The sequence below is a fragment of the Orbicella faveolata genome, unplaced genomic scaffold (genome assembly GCF_042242905.1).
Source record: "Orbicella faveolata isolate gen_17 unplaced genomic scaffold, um_ofav_v1 contig_3, whole genome shotgun sequence".
In the NCBI taxonomy this organism is placed as follows: domain Eukaryota; kingdom Metazoa; phylum Cnidaria; class Anthozoa; order Scleractinia; family Merulinidae; genus Orbicella; species Orbicella faveolata.
In genome coordinates, this window is record NW_028301558.1 from 21,375,848 (window position 1) to 21,393,935 (window position 18,088).

The 18,088-nt window shown below is 41.1% G+C and overlaps 1 protein-coding gene across 1 annotated transcript in view; it reads right to left on the reverse strand.

Moving 5' to 3' along the window:
* LOC110054891 (uncharacterized) overlaps positions 1 to 18,088 on the reverse strand; it is a 67,047-nt gene that overhangs the window by 28,096 nt on the left and 20,863 nt on the right. Inside the window, exons 25-49 of the mRNA XM_089298807.1 lie at positions 17,758 to 17,853; positions 17,528 to 17,623; positions 17,230 to 17,322; positions 16,557 to 16,742; positions 15,765 to 15,932; positions 15,012 to 15,056; positions 14,370 to 14,731; positions 13,696 to 13,990; positions 12,488 to 12,796; positions 11,304 to 11,585; positions 10,052 to 10,327; positions 9,204 to 9,494; positions 8,641 to 8,661; positions 8,147 to 8,517; positions 7,437 to 7,725; positions 6,609 to 6,905; positions 5,918 to 6,208; positions 5,356 to 5,400; positions 4,765 to 5,126; positions 3,796 to 4,096; positions 2,846 to 3,127; positions 2,419 to 2,451; positions 1,919 to 1,948; positions 1,169 to 1,533; positions 394 to 673 (exon numbers count right to left, since the gene is read on the reverse strand). Coding sequence (XP_089154933.1) covers positions 394 to 673; positions 1,169 to 1,533; positions 1,919 to 1,948; positions 2,419 to 2,451; positions 2,846 to 3,127; positions 3,796 to 4,096; positions 4,765 to 5,126; positions 5,356 to 5,400; positions 5,918 to 6,208; positions 6,609 to 6,905; positions 7,437 to 7,725; positions 8,147 to 8,517; positions 8,641 to 8,661; positions 9,204 to 9,494; positions 10,052 to 10,327; positions 11,304 to 11,585; positions 12,488 to 12,796; positions 13,696 to 13,990; positions 14,370 to 14,731; positions 15,012 to 15,056; positions 15,765 to 15,932; positions 16,557 to 16,742; positions 17,230 to 17,322; positions 17,528 to 17,623; positions 17,758 to 17,853 — 5,466 coding nt within the window. The remainder of the gene's footprint in view (positions 1 to 393; positions 674 to 1,168; positions 1,534 to 1,918; positions 1,949 to 2,418; positions 2,452 to 2,845; positions 3,128 to 3,795; positions 4,097 to 4,764; positions 5,127 to 5,355; positions 5,401 to 5,917; positions 6,209 to 6,608; positions 6,906 to 7,436; positions 7,726 to 8,146; positions 8,518 to 8,640; positions 8,662 to 9,203; positions 9,495 to 10,051; positions 10,328 to 11,303; positions 11,586 to 12,487; positions 12,797 to 13,695; positions 13,991 to 14,369; positions 14,732 to 15,011; positions 15,057 to 15,764; positions 15,933 to 16,556; positions 16,743 to 17,229; positions 17,323 to 17,527; positions 17,624 to 17,757; positions 17,854 to 18,088) is intronic.

Here is an 18,088-nt window from a genome sequence, read left to right on the forward strand (position 1 = left end):
CCATTGCTCTGCCTTGGTTACCCGGAATGAGGCTTCTGGTAACGAAAACGCTCACTGTGATGCAGCAGCAAAGGGTTGAATAAGCAAACCCTTCTCGCCTAATGAAGTCCAATTCATGTGTATGTGCTATGTGCACTGCGTGACTGGTGTCCAAATTCTTCTCGGCCTACCCAGCCTCCAACCAGTTCTTGTCACTGTTATTCCAGCATAAAGCTCGATTCTATTACTGTGCTCAAAATAAGACCAGCGTAATGTGAAATACTCTTATGGCGGAAAACAACAGTCTCATAGCTAGCTGTGACGTCCGGGGCAACTTTTGGCGGGAAAAAGTTAGAAGCAAAAGTAAGTGGTTTCCGTATCGCATAGCAACTAGGTCATGCGAGCGTTACCTACCTTGTCTCCAGAAGTAACTGTAGATGTGGGAAATCGTTTTCGGAGACAGTGCCCCCTTGAAAGTGGAGATAGAAGCCAACTGAAACCTTGCGTGTGCTCCTTGATTGACACTGCTGCCCACAAAGAAATTCTGGGGATTGTCAGATTTCACGTGATTTCCGTTCGTCCCCAGGACGTCTCCGTCAACCAGCTCACCATCACAATAGACCTGGAGTCCAGTCTTCCTGCTAAAGTCGCCCATGACGTAGAACCACTTGTTTGCGTAAACTGGAATGGAGACCTGTAATGGGAATACGTGGCCGAAACAGTTAAGGACAGGCAAAATAAAACGTGCAACATATGATATAAAGGGCCCACCATAGGTTTGGCGAAATGCGGGATGAGTAAACATGAAGGCGGGATACAGGGTGACAGGGCTTTTAATGGCGGGATGGGGCGGTGGGGGGATAAAAATATTTCGGCGAAACGAGATTTACTCATTTCGGCTGACGGGATGTGGGATAGTTTCAAAAATGACGACGGGATGCGGGATGAAAAACAGAACATCGCATGTTACAGACGTTACGCGATGAACTGCGACTCTACTGAACCTGGTGGGATCGAAAAAATAAACATTTTGACTGCGGTGAGATGGCGGAATTGAGGCAAAAAAAACAAAACAAAACAAAACAAAACAAACAAACAAACAAAAAAAAAAATGGCGAGATGCGGGATTGAAAAAGCCTGTGTGGAACCTTTGATATTGGGAATGTGTTATTTGGCCAGACAGCCTTACCTGATAAACCGCATTTGATGTGACGATCTTGAAATAGAGCGAGTTCAGCTGCAGAAAGACGCTGATACCCTTGTTGTTTGCACTAGCCCCAGTATCAATGACATACTGTGGTGCATTATACGTCAAAGACTCATCACTAAACTTGAGTTTAACACCCACAGCAAAGCCACTAATACACATGTCTGGATCACATACACAAGCCGTGCCGGGCAGCGCGCCGCTCAAGGAGCTCTTAGCACCATCAAAACGAGATCCTCCCTGGACAGCTTCTAAACTGCCCTGAATCACCAAGGGTGGGTTACCGGGGACAAGTTTGTCGTTCATTGCTGAGAGGATCCACGAATGGGATGGATTGACTGGTGGTGCTGCAAAAGGAGAACCAGATATCACAATTCAGATCTTTGAGCGCTTGCTTGGGATTTGCTGACAGTGAGGAAACTCGCGAAACATGATCTAGCCGATCATGAAGAGCGAAGGTGTCGCGCTATGAGCCAATCAGAGGAAAGACTTGCCTAACACGGCTTTTCTCGCGCTTTTCACTCCAAACTGTACCTGACTATGAGTCAATAAACACGTATAACAGCTCATCATGTGATTAACAAGGACTTATAACCACCTATTTGCTCTGAAAGAAACCATCTGTTTAACGTAAAACTTAAAGCTTGGCATGATTTCGAAAGAAACAAAGTCAACAAGTCTTTTCACCGTTAAAATTCCACGAGTAGGATGGGACAGGGATTTGATATTTACCTGAAACACTTGACTCCTCCATCGTTTGATCTTTAATGGGAAAAGAGAATATATCACTAAATAGAATAAGGGTGGTATGATTGAGAAACTTACTTCATTTTGATTGGCTGAGAGTAGGCCAATTTATCGTTAATTCTTAATTTGCGCCGCAGAGCTAGTTCGCAATTTCCTCAGTCAAAATAAATTAGTAATCGTATTAAAGCTCGAGAAACTAAGGATTTATTCTTCATATTTGAAAATTCTTCCAAATTGCACTCGCCTAAAGGCTCGTCAGTCGTGCAATTCATTTTGAGGGAATTTTGAATAATCACTCGTAGTGTAAATCCTTCATTGCACTCGCATTCATACAATTAACTACACAATATTACTTAGTGGAAAATAAATGTCATATATATGAAGGCTGTAGCTGCCATAAAGATCAAAATTTTGCATATCCCACACAAAATGTTCAACTTGAAGTAGTGAGAATTTAGATATGGAAACACCTCATTCAAACTCACCGACCGGGATCACAGGCTCCGACAACGACTGACCTGTTATTTGTAAAGAAATGAGATTTGAATGATTAACTTGAACTTCATTTAATAAACTTAAATTAATTTGAATAAATATAAATATTGTGCCGCTACGTAACGTCAAACTATTTATCTTAAGGCCGTCGTAAAAGTCAAAGGGAAAATGAACAGTTCAATGTTTTGATTGCGAAAGCAAACGTCAGTCGTCTCTCCCACTCCCTTTTGAAACACGGAACTAATAAGCAAAACTGGAAATATTGCGCAAAGTATGCCAAAACTACAACATCACAATCTCCCGCGCTAACCACACCTGGTATCACAACTGTAACATACATCAAGTAAACCAGACACATGTTTGAAGAAAACATCGGGATAGAAAAAATTCCACGCATTCGCACAATCGCAAACTAACCTTTTTTTGTTATAGTCACTTTCACACTTTGTAGCGGCGATTTGGTGGGAGTAACAGAAATGTCATCTAGGCCATTCAGATATAATGCTTCGTGTGCCTCACTATCGTCCTGCGCATTGAAGATAACCGCTGAGGGCCTGGACACAGCTTTCTTGATCTTAGCTACTATCCCGGGGGTGATGGTAAAACCTTGCGACGGATAATGATCGGACGGCATCAGAGTGAACTTCTTTTTTGACAAGTTTGTGACTTCCAGGACGATGTAAAATTTGGTGGCAGCTCCTGAAAATTAGGGGGAAAAGATCAGTAAAAAATGGGATTTCTCGAAATAGGTATTCTACGAAAATTCGACGAAATTTTGCTAATGAAAACGAAATTTCATTCGCGTTCTACGTCCACTTCTTTTCCCTTAAAATTAATACCCAGAGGTTACGGATATATTTTCCAGTTTAGGGATCTGTGCCGCTGTACGTGACGTATATATCTCCGTTACTTACATGTACATACTCAGGGTCTTTCCATAGTCAATAAGGGTGCTACTGGGCTTTCTGCATAAGTGAAGAAAGTTTATCAATCCTACTTTGTTTGCTTATATAAAAAGCCCAACAGAATGTTTCTGAAAGACTCTCCAGGGTGAAGTCTAGTGTGCGCCTTTGTTACCGTAGAAAGTGTTATTCTTTCTCTCGATCAAACTCTAACCACCTCTACTAGACGACAGGCCATTAGTTAGATTCAGCGGAAAATGACCGTTGCTTTTCGCTTTACTTTCCTTCACTTTTTTTACCCTCCAAAAATTTCAATATGTTTTGAAGGCCGGCTCAATTACTGAACAAAATACCTGCTGACTCAGAGAAAAAAAAAACATTTGTTGACAAGTTTATTTATTCTCATTACTTCTCGTTCTCGTAGTTATTGTTAATGTAAGAGGAATCACTAAATTGATCACTGACCTGATCCATCATAGTCTTTATAGAAGGAAGCTACGTTGCCGGTGTGAGCAGCTGGGATAAATTCGTCAAAAACAGCCAGTGATTTGATGGAAAACTTTGCAAAGTCCGATCCAAACACATTCGGAACTCTTCCGCCAATACATAGGTTTGTTTGGGCGACGTTTATCGGTCGTGACGCCACCTGTTTTCCTAGAGCATCTGAAGCCTGAAGTATGTCGTTTTGGTACAAAGACAAGCCTTCCACTTCGCTCCATGTTCCCGTCAAGTAGAACCAGTTGTCAAATGTTAACGGTGCTGAGACCTAACAAAAGAAATACGATTGGCGAAAACTTGGGAATTACTTAGAAAACAGGTTCACGATGAAAAAGGAGCATTCCGAATGGGTTCCTTGAGCTGTCCGAATATGAGAATAAGAACTGTTTCAGTGGCTCAGTAACCAACGATTTGTTTGCTTAAAGCTATACGCTTTACGTAGAAACATCTTCCCGCTAACTTGATTGAACTTTCTCGAGCTTGACAAATGCATGTAGGTGCATATTTTAAACAAACAAACAAACAAACAAACAAACAAACAAACAAACAAAAAAAACAAACATTTTATTTAACATTGCAGCACACAGTTGCTGAGAACAGGTGTATATGTGTACCAGGAAAAGGTTTACGAGCCTCAATGTGGACGACACAAGCAGTTGAGGGAACGACATTTGTTGATATTTAACAACTTCTTCTATTTGAAACGCATCTAGCGATAACCCCAATACCCCAACCCCTTCCCACCCCCAATTGCTGTGCAGGTGCTGTGCTCTGCGTAGTCTTAAAGATAGCAAAACCAACATTGCTTGGGGAAGGGGGAGGGGTTGGGAAAAAATTGTCCACGATACTCGTGTCCCAATAGTTTGTTCGACTAAGGATACGATCTAGATCACTGCAGTGCGTGGAAATAAGAAACTTAAATTGTTTCATGCTTACCTCCCAAACCTTCTGTGAAATCGCCAAAGTAAAGAAGACTTTCCCATCTTTAACATAAATCGAAATACCACGAGTCTGCGAGCTTTGAGCGCCCGTGTCAATCAGATATCTTGGTTCCTTGTAGTCCTTCACTGACTGGTCGAACTTCAGATTCATACCAATTGAAAGACCCTTGGGGCAAAGAGCAGGGTTCATCACACAGTCATTAGCACTCATGTCAGTGGTCAGGAACGCAGTCTGTCCGTCAAATGCCACACCACCGTCACTCGCCTGAACGGTTCCGTGCACTCTGAAAGCAGGGTTACCCTCCATGAAGCCTTGTGGCGTGACGTGCTTTAACCTCCAGAAGTAGATACTTGGGACTGTGAAAACGATAACAGCCAGATAACAAACTAAGCCTAGGCTAGACCATTGTTAAACCACGACTTGGCAGAAGATAACTTAATTATTACAACTACATGTAAAATGGACCTAACAGCTGATAACGTTCACAAGTTCGAACTTTGTGAGAGCCCTCATAGTCAACTTCATGACGCTCATAAATCATCAGTCATAAAATAAGCACCCCAAAAAGAAAAAAAAAATGTTCACCTGGTGGAGTATTTACCACAATACCACCATCTGGGGCTGCTTCTCCTGAAAGAATAACAATATCTGTTGAATGTGCGAAGTAGGAACGAGGCAATATTACAAGTTAGAATGTATTACTTGCTCAAAGTCGTTTCATATTGGTCATGCACCTCCCACACGTGGAATTTAGTTCGATTCAGTAATCACAATGAGAATTTATCGGTAAGTTGCGCCTTGAAATCGGTTATTTCAATTAAGCACATCGAGACACGCTGAAAAAGATGGAAAAACCAACCAAACAAACCAACCAGGCAACAATCAAACAAACAAACAAACAAACAAACAAACAAACAAACAAACAAACAAACAAACAAACAAACACGAATACAGGCTGTTTTGAATTTTGAAGCGACTACATCACAACACTTAAGTTGAAATAGTTTAATGTTTTTCCTCTACTAAATGAGCTGGGAATTTAAGTGTTTTACTACAGTTTTCAATTATTTTAGGTCATTTTCCTTTACTCGGCCACTTTAATAATTATTCAGCGCCGTTAAGAGAAATCAAAGAACGAAACTCTCACCTCCTTTGCCTGTGATTTTCATTACATAGGGATCTCCAGGCGCCACACTGGGTGATATAAGGAGATTCTGCAGGCCATTAACCAGTAACGTCTTCTCTTCGCCCGGTACAACTGCACGAATGGACAAATCACTGGGGTTGCTAACCTCTTTGGTGATGATACTTGTGTCCTCTGGCTCCAGTTTGAAGCCATCAGGGGGGTCATTGTCGCTTGTGAGCACCCTTAATGCGACGCCAGCTTGATTCTCCACCCTGAATGACATGTGGAACCTCGGGGCAGGTGACATGTCATCTGAAAAAAGGGAACGCATGAAACCAAAATGACAAATAAACGAGACGTTGAAGTGCGTGTATAAGCTGAGCCAGGCCTGTCCTTGGTATAATCGCCAAAGGTAATAGATCAAACTTTGGATGACAACGTGCGACACGCAGCTCGTGCCTTGTCTTTAGTTATTCTGAATTTACGTATTTATTTTACGTATTTTTATTTATTTGTATTTATTTATTTATTTATTTATTTGTTTTAAGTCGTAAAATTTACGTATTATTTCGCTGACGAGATATTTTGATTTTGGAAATTTAGTTTGCAAGAAGTTCGAGTCGCCTTGACATAACATAACTAAATTAGCTTTACCGTTTTGCAACGGCAATGTGTAAAATGCAAGAGATAAATTATCAGATGATGAACTCACCCCCAGGCTTCACCATTCTGATGGAGACGTCGGTCATATCCTGCTCAAAATCACTGGGCACAATCGAGATGGTTTTTTCATCATTCACTAAGAACGGTTTATCAGTTGATATACCCCATACACGGAACTTGATTGGTGAAGGACTCCTAAGCTTCTTCACAATCCTGTTACAGGTTTTACCCTTCAAGATAAAGCCGCTGGCCGGTTGACTGTCACTTGCGGCCAAAAGAATCTCTTCTGGTTCAGTGTTGTTCACGAGAAGGGTGATGTAATACAGTTTGGCTGGTTGGACCGAAACTGTGAACAAAAACAGATCACTAGATGAACTGAACAAAGTTTGTATCGGGAACTAACGACACTGGCACAAAGTAAGGAACGACGTAAGGCCTGTCTTGATACACATTCAAGAGTAGAAAATTCAAGATTATTTCCAAACCTTCTCTAGACCCGGAGGCAGTCATACCCCTAGAACTGGAAGTTTAGACTCTAACTGGCAGCGATTTTACTGAACGATTCTTTTGTTGGACAAACTTCCAAACGTTTTCAGAACACTTTATTTTGCATACTTTTTGAGCGTTATACAAGATTTTTACGATGGTTTTTTTTTTTTTTTCAAAAACTCTCAGATTCTCTCCCCGGTTTTTGCTTTAGAGAGCTTAACTCCTTATAACTCCTTAAACTTTGGCGCTAACGGTGTACCACATACCAAAGATGGTTATGTCCTGGCGAAACAAAATATAGGTCCGCAAGGCTTATTGTAATTAAGGAAAGTCGTCGATACTAATTTATTGCAAGAATATTACAGCAACCATAACAAGAAAATCTTACCATCATTGTTGTAATACTTGTACACAGAATACACTCCTTGTGCCTTCAAGAAATTGTTGAAAACCACAAAGGAGGCGATGTAGAAATTTGTAAAGAACTCTCCGTTCCCTCCCAGGTTACGTCCAACGATGAAGTTCTCCTTTTGCTTCCAGTCTTTCATGTTCTGCACACCCACCCCTCCCTTGTCCCGTGCCTGTTCCTCGCCATTGATGTACATTTTAAGACCGCTTTTCATACGCCATGTTGTGATAAGATAAAACCACTGGTCCGTGATTACGTCTGTTTCAGCCTGAACAGTCACACAGCGATAATTAGAAATGGTGAACATAGCGCCGAGCAGATAAATGTAGGTAATGAGAATACACCACCAAAATGTTTCACAACTGCCACAAAACAAATTTACTTGGAACAAAAAGGGTTAAAATTAAAGGAGCTCAGTAACGGTATTTTGAGTTGTTTGGGCGGTGAATGGAACTACCTGAAAATAACAGTTTACTAAGATAAGAAAGTAGCAAAGAGATCATAATAAACCACAAAGGAACAAGGATGGTTGAGGATGTTGAAGATTGACACGGATTACCAGCGACAAACTTGAAAAATTCAGGCTTACCTTTTCAAGATGTGCAAACCGTGACGTTGCACCTAACATATCTAGGCTTCGTGTTCTCTTACTATATAGCAGCAAAATATGAGACTAAAGAGACACTTACCTTCCAACGAGTGTCGTATGTTGCAATTTCCATAACCATTTTCTTATTCAACAAGTAAAACGAGACTCCGGGTGAATTGACACTCTTCTCTCCCGTGTCCAGGATGTACCTGGGGTTATCATACTGCAACACCGCTGCCGGCAACTTCAGCTTCAAGCCGAATGTAAAACCGTCCAGGAATTCGCCAGGATTGACCAGTGCATTCTGACCACTTAAATGAGAGCTAAGGTAACCAGAGCTGCCATCTAATAGCAGACCACCGTCTACTGTCTGCGAGTTGCCGTTCACCTTAAGAGCCGCCTTACCAGGGATATACCCATTTGATATCACAAAGAATGACCAGTACTGACTGGGCGACAGTGGTGGCATCACTGGGATAAAGGCAATGAAACGACCGTTTAGATAATTGTTCCTGCTTGCTAATGATAACTGTAAAACGTTACGAGCAAAAACAGACACTACGAAATTCAAGTACAACGCAAAACGAGATTTACCTGGCTTTTCTCCAACACCATCTGTTGGGAAACAAAACAAAAATCAGTCAAAAGACTCAATTGATTAACTGTGTCCACCGAGGAATGAGGAAAAAAGGTCAAGTGATGCACTCCTGATAACAGTGAACTACAAAGCCGAGAAACTTCATCAAACATGAAACAGACAGCTCAGTCTTACCCCTCCATCGTTGTGACAAAATAGGCAAGCTATGTTTACCAAAACTTACAACTGGTACACTCAATAACTTAACAGCTATTAGAATGGTTTTCACTTGAGTATCGAAAAGTATTGGTTTTGCATCACTACGCTACACGATTGGTTTGAAAAAAATTACTCGCGCCACTTTTTCATCCAATCAGAAGTGAAACAAAAAACGCCAAGTTTTCATCCAATCAGAGGTGGAACCAGAACCAATTGTGACTCGTTCGCGCACTTGTTCCTATCAGTTACATGTATTTACTTCAAGTTTTGACTGGTTCATTGAATTTTCTGTGTCCTTAGTGATTACCTCCAGTGATAACATTAGATTCGATTGAAAATTGCTCTAGCTCCAATTATTTACCTGATATGACAAGAGGCATCATAATCTGTTTCGTGCTCGGTGACACATTGACGCTTTCCTTTCCATTTATCAGCAGCCGCTTCTCTGTGGCAGAATCCACAGCAAAGAACTTGACTGGCTTCATGTGTGACGTGAGTTTACTGACAGTTAGCATGCTGTTAGGGAGTAGCCTTTCACCGTTCAGTGGTTTGGCGTCGTTCGATATCACAGTCACTTGACATCCCGCGTTGTTTGTGATTTGCACAAGGATTGAAAACAAATTAGAAGGTGGCGGGAATACTGGAGGAACATCTACAATAAAGAACACAAAAAAAGATCAATATGAAATTGTAATACTGACTTTGCGTAAGACCCATTTCACTTTCCGCAACCTAGTCTTAAGGGTATTGTCGAAAGTTTCTAAACGTTCTGTTCAATCCCTAGTTTTCATTAGGAGAAGGAAAAATACACTTAAGTATCATGGGTAGATCCGAGTCTTCAAAATATGTCTTGCTAATGTGATGTACCAAATTTCACACAGCTCCCATTAAAAGGCTTACAACTATAACACAAGTACTAGTTGTTAATCTGCGTGAAGAAAATAGACTAGTAAACGAGCATGCAGTTCCTATCAATGCACCGAACTAAATTTTCTTTCAAATGCCACGAAAGAGTCGGCAAAAGCTGAGATTGGGGGTGACGGGGGGAGGCTTAAGACCCAGATTTCGGGAAGTTCTCTACTACCAAACTGGTAGTGTTTTTCCGAGCGGGTTTTTATAATATTGAAGTGTTGCTACACACTTAGGGATCTTTAAGGACAAAAAATGAATGTAAAGTCGAGACTTAGAGTAACCTCCTTTTTTGCGTACATTTATCAGTAATGTTGACAACTTGAAAGGCGCCCGGTTTGTCTTGAGGAATGATGATCAAGCTAGGTTGATTGTTCAGAACACAGTCATGGTCCGCTGCTTTGGCCCAGAACGTTACCGCATTCCTGTCTGTGACATTTTTGGTTATCTGCACGATGGTTCTTGGCTTAATCGTAAAACCTTGAGCTGGTTCCTTGTCGCTTGTAGTGATTGAAACGCTTTGGGTTCCATAGTTTGCGAAGCGTATGCTGAGGTAGAAGATAACCACTGGAGATGCTGATACAAGGAAAAAGAAAAGCATATAAATTTTAATAGAGGTAGGACGCTTGATGTACTTTGAGGAAGGAACGAAAGGAGTAACCATTCTTCCATAAGAATTTCGCTATATATCAGCAGTGATTATGTGACTAGACAAAGAGTATCTCGACACACTTCATGAGGGGTTCGTCACAGGTTTTCTTTCATCAAAGATACAAGGTACATTCACCGCTACAAATGCAAAAGACTTCAAATGAATCATTTATGCACATTGCACGATTCCCTTTTACGAAATCGTAATATTTCACAATCAAAGCTGGAATTAGCTTAGGCATCGCTCATACTCTTACGTATTGCTGCTCTTTTTTTCTAGCTCCTCGTGGTGGCAGCCAGTACTCTCTTTATTTTTTTTTTCGCAAATTATTATTAGCCTAACTAAAATGTTAAATGCTGGGTACAAATGAAGTTGTTGTTGTTGTTGTCGTAAGCCGCGATCAGAAGATTTATAATCCTAGTTCAAGTTCATCTGCTCCACCCACGGAATGTGAAATGCCTTCGTTGAGTCTCCTGGAGAATTACCCGCAAGGGTAAAGATTAACCTTTAAAAATATTATAATCACAAAGAAAGCAGGACTTTACTCGGTCATTAAGTTAGTGCCAGTAATATTGGTCCCGGAGAGATGTCCCTACGTCACAGGATTGGCTATGTTTAGTCCCTCCTGATGTATCCGAAATCTGAAGTTATCTAAAAATAGCTTTAGAGGGATTCTCTTGGAAGTAAGGCCTGAATGGGGGAGTAACTCTCTCTTAATCCTATCTTGCTTCTAGCCAATCAATATCACGATATGAAGCTTTGCTGTTGTTGTTGTTGTTGTTGTTGTTGTTGTTGTTGTTGTTACTGTTGGTGGTGGTGGTGTTTGCGTGCCTTTCTTTCGGGGGGGGGTGAGGGGGGGGGGGTGAGGGGTACACGTACACCCTGTCATTCATTACTTACCATTCTTAGTCACCGTAAGAGTAATGGCAGCGTTTTTGGTGGTGATGGGTTTAAGCACAATGGACGGCTTATAGTTAATGTAGAACTTGGTCTTATCGTTCGTCTTCAAGACTGCTTCAAAGCGGCAGGGCAGAGGCGACTTGACTTTCTTTGTAATGAGAGCAATCACGTTTTTACGGACAACAAAACCGCCGACAGGATCCCCATCTGAAGGCTTGATAACAATGTCATCCCCGGCCATATTCGAGATTCGGAGGACGAGGTAATACCACTGGTTAGAAACTGTCAAAACATTAAAATGAAGTTTTAAAGAAGGAGCAAAAAAGGACTAAGTGTTGAAAAACGTGGCCTAAGCCAAATAGGCGAGTGCGCGATGAGCAAAGTTGAGTGTTTTAAGCAATTACTCTAGATTTGACTCAACTTTATTTTGTGTTAATTCACTAGGAAGATATCGTCTAGGTATCTTGTTTGGATTCTTTTGGTTACGATGACAAACACATGCTCCGCCACACAGCAATCGACCGATGTAAAATGACTCACACGGCTTGGTTTCGAAAAAGCGTATATAAGCTTCTCCAGGAAATGTCACCATTGCCGTGAAAGATTGCTGTTCATAGAGGTAAGACACCTTTTGCCCGCAATGGAGTCATTTCGACCTTTCAACTGCTATACTGCTACTCTTCAATGGGCTACAATGAACACTAGATGTTAGCAGTCGAAACGTCGCGATCTACATCTCAAATGACTGCATTGTGAAACAAACGATACTTATGATGATCTTTTGACTTAAGCATAGTCAATTAACTATGACTTAAGTTACTAATATTCACAAGGTGACTTGAACATGCGTCTAAACTGACTCTCAATTAAGCATTAATCATACAGCGTTTGAACTATTGGGCGCTGAAGGACAATACGTGTACGTTAAAGCAGCTCAGTCACGGTATTTTGAGTCAGTTTGGCCACTTACAAAATTACCTTTAAATTGAAGGAATCCTAAAAATAATAGATTACCATGATAGAAAAACATCAAAGAGATAATAATAAACCATAAAGGAACAAAATGGTTAAGGATGGAAACGACTGGCACGGATTACAAATGACGAAATTTTCAAGACGTACAAACCGTGACTAGCTCCTCTAACATGCAAGTAAAGCGAATGACAGTTTGCAGTAGAAGTTACCTGGCTTGCCAATGACCAGATGGATTGGTATCACATTCTTGCTCTTCACAGGTCTCAGTGTCTTAATCTGTGTCCCATTTATCAAAAGAAATTGTTTTCTCGTCTCAGCATCAACAACAGCAAACTGCAAAGCCGGAACGTTCGGTTCCACAACCGGACAGTCTTTTGTAATCATGGCAATAACATTAGCATTGATCGGCATTCCACTGGCTGGGTCGTTATCACCAGGGATAAGGAGAATCTTTTTGCCAGAGAGATTGGTGATCTTCATCTTGATGTAGTAATCCACTAGTGGTTGCTTGGACACAACTGAAAACAAGACAGAATGGTGGGACATAGTTATTCTTAGAACAATGTCAATGACATGACAACTCTGATACGGTGACATCAAGCAACAACTTTACGCAGAAATAGCACGCATATCTCAAGTTTAAAATCAACGAGCCCAAACCTAGCTACTTCAAACGACTTGCAGCCTTTACAGGGTGACGAAAATTACATACAAAGTCAGCAAATCTGAGATTTTTTTTCGTTCGTCATTGACTGCATTTCTTGCATATATTCCGCAGTTACTAGATGCCACAGTCACGATAGGCCTCCAGTTTAGTTTTGTGTACCCTCTCCGAGTACTTCAAGAATGACATTGCACACGCCTGGCCTTTATGGTAATTAAAATACTAGCGCGTAAAAGGCGGTGGCTTTACGGTAGGTTTACGGAGCTTTACGGCGGTGTTACTTTTCGCAACTTTACGCACCTTTAAAATACCGCTGTAAAGCTCAATCTCCAACCTTACGCAACTCTATGCCTGTAGGAAAGTTGAGTAAATTTGCGATTTCGTGCTGTGTGAAAAACAAAGTTTATTTTGCAATAAATGGGAGCACGGATGGCGCAGTGTTGAGAGCACTCGCCTTCCAACAATGTGGCTTGGGTTCGAATCCTAAGTCACAAGAGGGTCGAGTCTGCTGTTGTTTCTCGTCCTTGCCCCGAGAGTTTTTCTCCAGGTTCTCCAGTTTTCTCTCTCCAAACCAACACTCGGATCCGAATTCTAATTCGAACACAATACGCTAACACTTCATAAACGAGTTCATCGGAGCCCTTCTGTGCGTCGCGCGTAAATAGAAATTACATTTACATTTTTTTCTAATGTAGACGAATGCCGACTGAAACAGGGATCAACTACATCTGTTAGGAAAACAAATCCACTTACTGTTCTTCCAGAAGAATCCAAAGACCTTGTTAACCCATTCCTGGGTAAGGTACTGTTTAAACACAGCTATAGATGACATATAGACCAGGCCACACATTTGCTTGGACTCTTGTTTTAGACCACGCCCAACAGCAAAGTTTGGTTTTCCACTGTACACAGGTACAGGAGCTGGGTTAGCTTGAGCTGCCGTCAGGCTGGCTTTTAGATTGCTGTTACCGTAAAACTGAAGTCCCGTTTTTGGATGCCAGGTTATTAAAATGTAGCACCAGAAGTCAAACGCAGCTGGGGTTTGCACCTGAAATGTTTAAATAATTTAGATAAGTTAGCGAGCTATGGGATAATAAGTAGGCCTTATTATTGTTACTTTAACAATGGCTCCTTTGAAGAACCATTGCAGCCAACCTTAAAGGTGCTCAGTCAAGGTATTTGGAATTATTTTGGTCACGTACAACATCACCTTTAAATTGAAAGAAAGCTGAAAATGATTGTATACCAAGATAGAAAAACACCAAAGAGACAATAATAAACCATACAAGAACAAGGATGGTTAGGGATGGAGAAGATTGACACGGATTACAAATGACGAACTTGAAAAATTTAGGCTTAAGTTTTCAAGACGCGCGAACCGTGATGTAGCTCCTTTAAGGTCATGCATATCAAATCCATGAACAAACCTGCCAGGTTCCCTTTGAAGACGTGACGCGGGCAACAAGCATTCCTTTAATGACGTAAAGTGACACACCTTGAGATTTGACGCTGGGACCAGTGTCTATGATGTATCTTGGCTGATTGCAATACTTGATAGACAAGTCTAAACGAATTTTGATACCAATAGTGAAGCCTTTCAAGCAATTGTCCGGATTAAGGAGACAGTCTTGGGCTGAAATTGTTGTGGAAAGCCACGTTTTGTTGACAATTCGGAAGCCCATGTTAAGAAGACTCGCTTGTCCGTTGATAAGCAAGGGAGGAATTCCGTAGACTTGATTCTTTTGCAAGGCCAGGAAGTACCAATAATAACTGGCAGGAACAGGAGGCTCTACAAGGAAAAAGAAGGAGAAATGAGAAAAAAATGAACAGTCTTTCAATATTTGCCTCTCAAGTGAACGCGATCTTCCTGGACGTACACAGTGCCCAGGAAACTAAGATAGACAAGGAAAGATTCAAAAAGATTAAAACCTACTATCATCGCAAACGTTCTACCAACTGAACTTTGAGGCTATTAGGTAAGGGGTGATTTTCCAATTACCATGCAATAACTCAAAAATATGAAATATATGAAATATATCACAAGAACACAGTGCATGTACTGTACTAACCTTTAGGCCCTGGGCCTGTTGGAGTAACTACTGTTGGTTTTGGCCCTAAGGAAATAAAGTCAGAGTAAATTTAGAGCAAATTTCAGCCTTGAAACAAACTTTATAAAGTCGCCAGGCGACTCATTTTTATGGATTTTCAAAACGAGCGTCCATCGACTGAACATTTGTTTGAAATCGTCCTTCAATAAAACGTACCCTGAACTCGATCTAGCTAACATAACTCTACAAGCTCAATCGTTGATTTGTACATTTAGCTTTTCTCATAGTTGAGAGCGGTTTTCAGTCGAGTGTCGAAAGTAATCAGGCAATTTCTTTGGTCTTGCTTCTGGTTTTACTACGGTTTGAGATCAGCTGAGTACGTTGGTTTTGGCTTTACAACACCAACTTCAAAATCACTGTAACAAAACAGATGTCTCTTGTTACACGTCCAATACAAATCACGAAAGAGACGAGTCTCGGTGATGCAGAAATCCTTGTTGTATCTCTAAGTGGAAGATCTAAGTCTCCCTTGAGGGTATATCACGCAAGAATCCAGGCCATCTGACTGACAAAAGTAATTGGTAAGAGTGTGGCAAATAGGTCATTTCCGAGTTGGCTTTTGCCTCTGTGTCAAAATGAGTCTTCGTCCTAAACCATTCATATGAAAATATGTTCCGCGTAGAGGTACATTTTCACGTAAATCAAACTCATTTTCATCTGAAAGGTTTCCACGAGGACTCGCTTTGAAACAGAGACAACTGTAAGAGTACAAACCTGTACATCTGGCTTGACATTCCGCCTCTGTTGGGAAGATGTTTTCATTCCCGAGGCAATTTGCAAATTTGAAAGATTTGCACTGTTTGGCGGTGGAATCAAAATAGTATCTCACTTCTGCGTTAAGACACTGCTCTGTGTTCCATACTCTCTGGCACAAAGCTGCGTCTGAAGGGCATACAAAGAAAACAGAAAAAAAAGTCATGGGTGCTTCTAGATTAGAGATAATCCTTGAGTCCCACCTCTTTAAAAGCCCATAGATTCGGAGATGAGAGAGCCTCCGTTAAGAGGGTCTGAATGGGAGGGTTCAATGGGGCTGTAAATGTAAGCTTTTATTTCAGATGCAAGCAAGCCATTTGTGCCAGGATAGCCAAGTCTTTGTCTGAATCAATAAACCCTATGTAAATAACTTTACTGCGAAGCAGCTAAAGAAAATATTTCATTGCTTGAAATTAAATTGCGTGACTCTAAATGAAACTGTGACCCTACGTGACTTTTTCATTGTAACTCGGCCTTCTTTGGTAACTCGCCTCACAAAAATATACTTTACTAGAGCTGATAGACTTAACTCGGTAAGGAAAAGGCCTTGCTCGCTAACAAGGCGCGAGTTGGAGCGGTGCAACACGCGTGGCGAAGAGACAAGACCGCGCGTGTGTTCTCGATTTCACGCACCCTTCCAACTTGCTCCCTATAATCACTTGCACACCTGCTTCTCAGGCCAAGCCTTACTTTGACAAGCGTACCTCTCCTTTTACTTAACAGGATAGCCTGGTGTGAGATAAAGTAACTTACCACACATTTGCTCGCAGTTCTTTCCTGAATACAAGTGGGACATATTTCTGTAGCTACAGTGATTCAAGACCTCTTGTAAGAAGCTAATACAAGGTGTGCTTTGTTCATTCACAGACGCCTTGCTCACAACTTGCTGTATGTCGAGTTGACAAGGACCCTCTGGTTTGCCAATATCACATGGAGAAACTATTGAGTGAAAGATATAGGAGTGAAACCAATGTGACTTGAATGAAGTCTAAACGTGGAAATTGAGCCTGAGCTACTGTTGAACTTCTCTATCCCGAACTCGTATATTTCGAACTAACCCCTCCCCCTCCCCCCCCCCCCCCCCTCCACACACCCAAATCAGATCATTTTCCCGTGGATATTCTTTTTCAGTCATTTACTATCCCGCTACCTCGAATAATTCAGCGCATTTCCCTTGAGAGTTAGAGCCAACAGGTTCAATTACATACACACATGTACCCTGTAACAACAACAACAACAACAACAACAACAACAACAACAACAACAACAAACACATCTCCGAATGCGTGTTCAGTTTCAGTCCCAGTAAAAGATGCCAGATATTCGAGTCTACAAATTCTATAAACCAGACAGCGCAGGGACTGATTAGTCTTTCCTTAGTTACAATTAAGCAATCAATTAAAAAAAAAAAAAAAATGACCCTCACCTATGTTGCAGTTGGTCCCTTTATATCCAGCTGCACAGACACATTTATTGTTGACACAAGTTCCTCCATTGAGGCAGTCTGGTTTGCAGGTAGCTGCCATTAAAAAAAAATATCTTCAATTTTTGTAGCACAATTACAAGCTAAAAAGAAGTCGAGGAAGGTAGTAAATACATATGGTATTTTTGTCCAAAATTCAGTGTATTTTACTCGCTTGGCGACATATCGTATGGTTGATAAGAATGTATGCTTCATACACTAAATTGTCTTCTACAATAAAACGTGCTTGACCGGTACATACAGGTTTGACACCACTGGCCAGAGTAACCCGGCTGGCACTGGCACGTGTTGGGGGCAATGCACGTTCCACCATTTTGACAGACACGCTGACAAACAGCTGCAAGGAAAAACAGAAAACAAGTCATTGGATAGAAAGTATGTATCATTAAATGAGCAAATAGAGTGCTAGGTTAGTACTTAAAACATACTATAAAACAAAGAAAGAAAGTATGAAAATGCTCAGATACTCACGAACGCCGCAGGTTGTGGTCTTATATCCATTAGGGCATTTACACTGATTAGGTTTAGTGCACGTTCCACCATTTTGACAAGGAACTTTACAAATTGCTGTAGACGAAAGAAAAATATGTACAATGTAATATTAGGAATGAATGCGCACAGGAACAATATGCACTGAACTTCTAAAGGGTCACAGACTGTGGCGAAAGAAAGTTAATATAGCAGTAGAGAAGGAAAAAATTCAAGGCCGCCACTCGTTTTATCTCATCTGATTTCTGCTACTTGTAGCGTCAAGTCTTTCACTCACGGAGCCAAACCTTCAGTCGAAATTGAAAGAGCTACA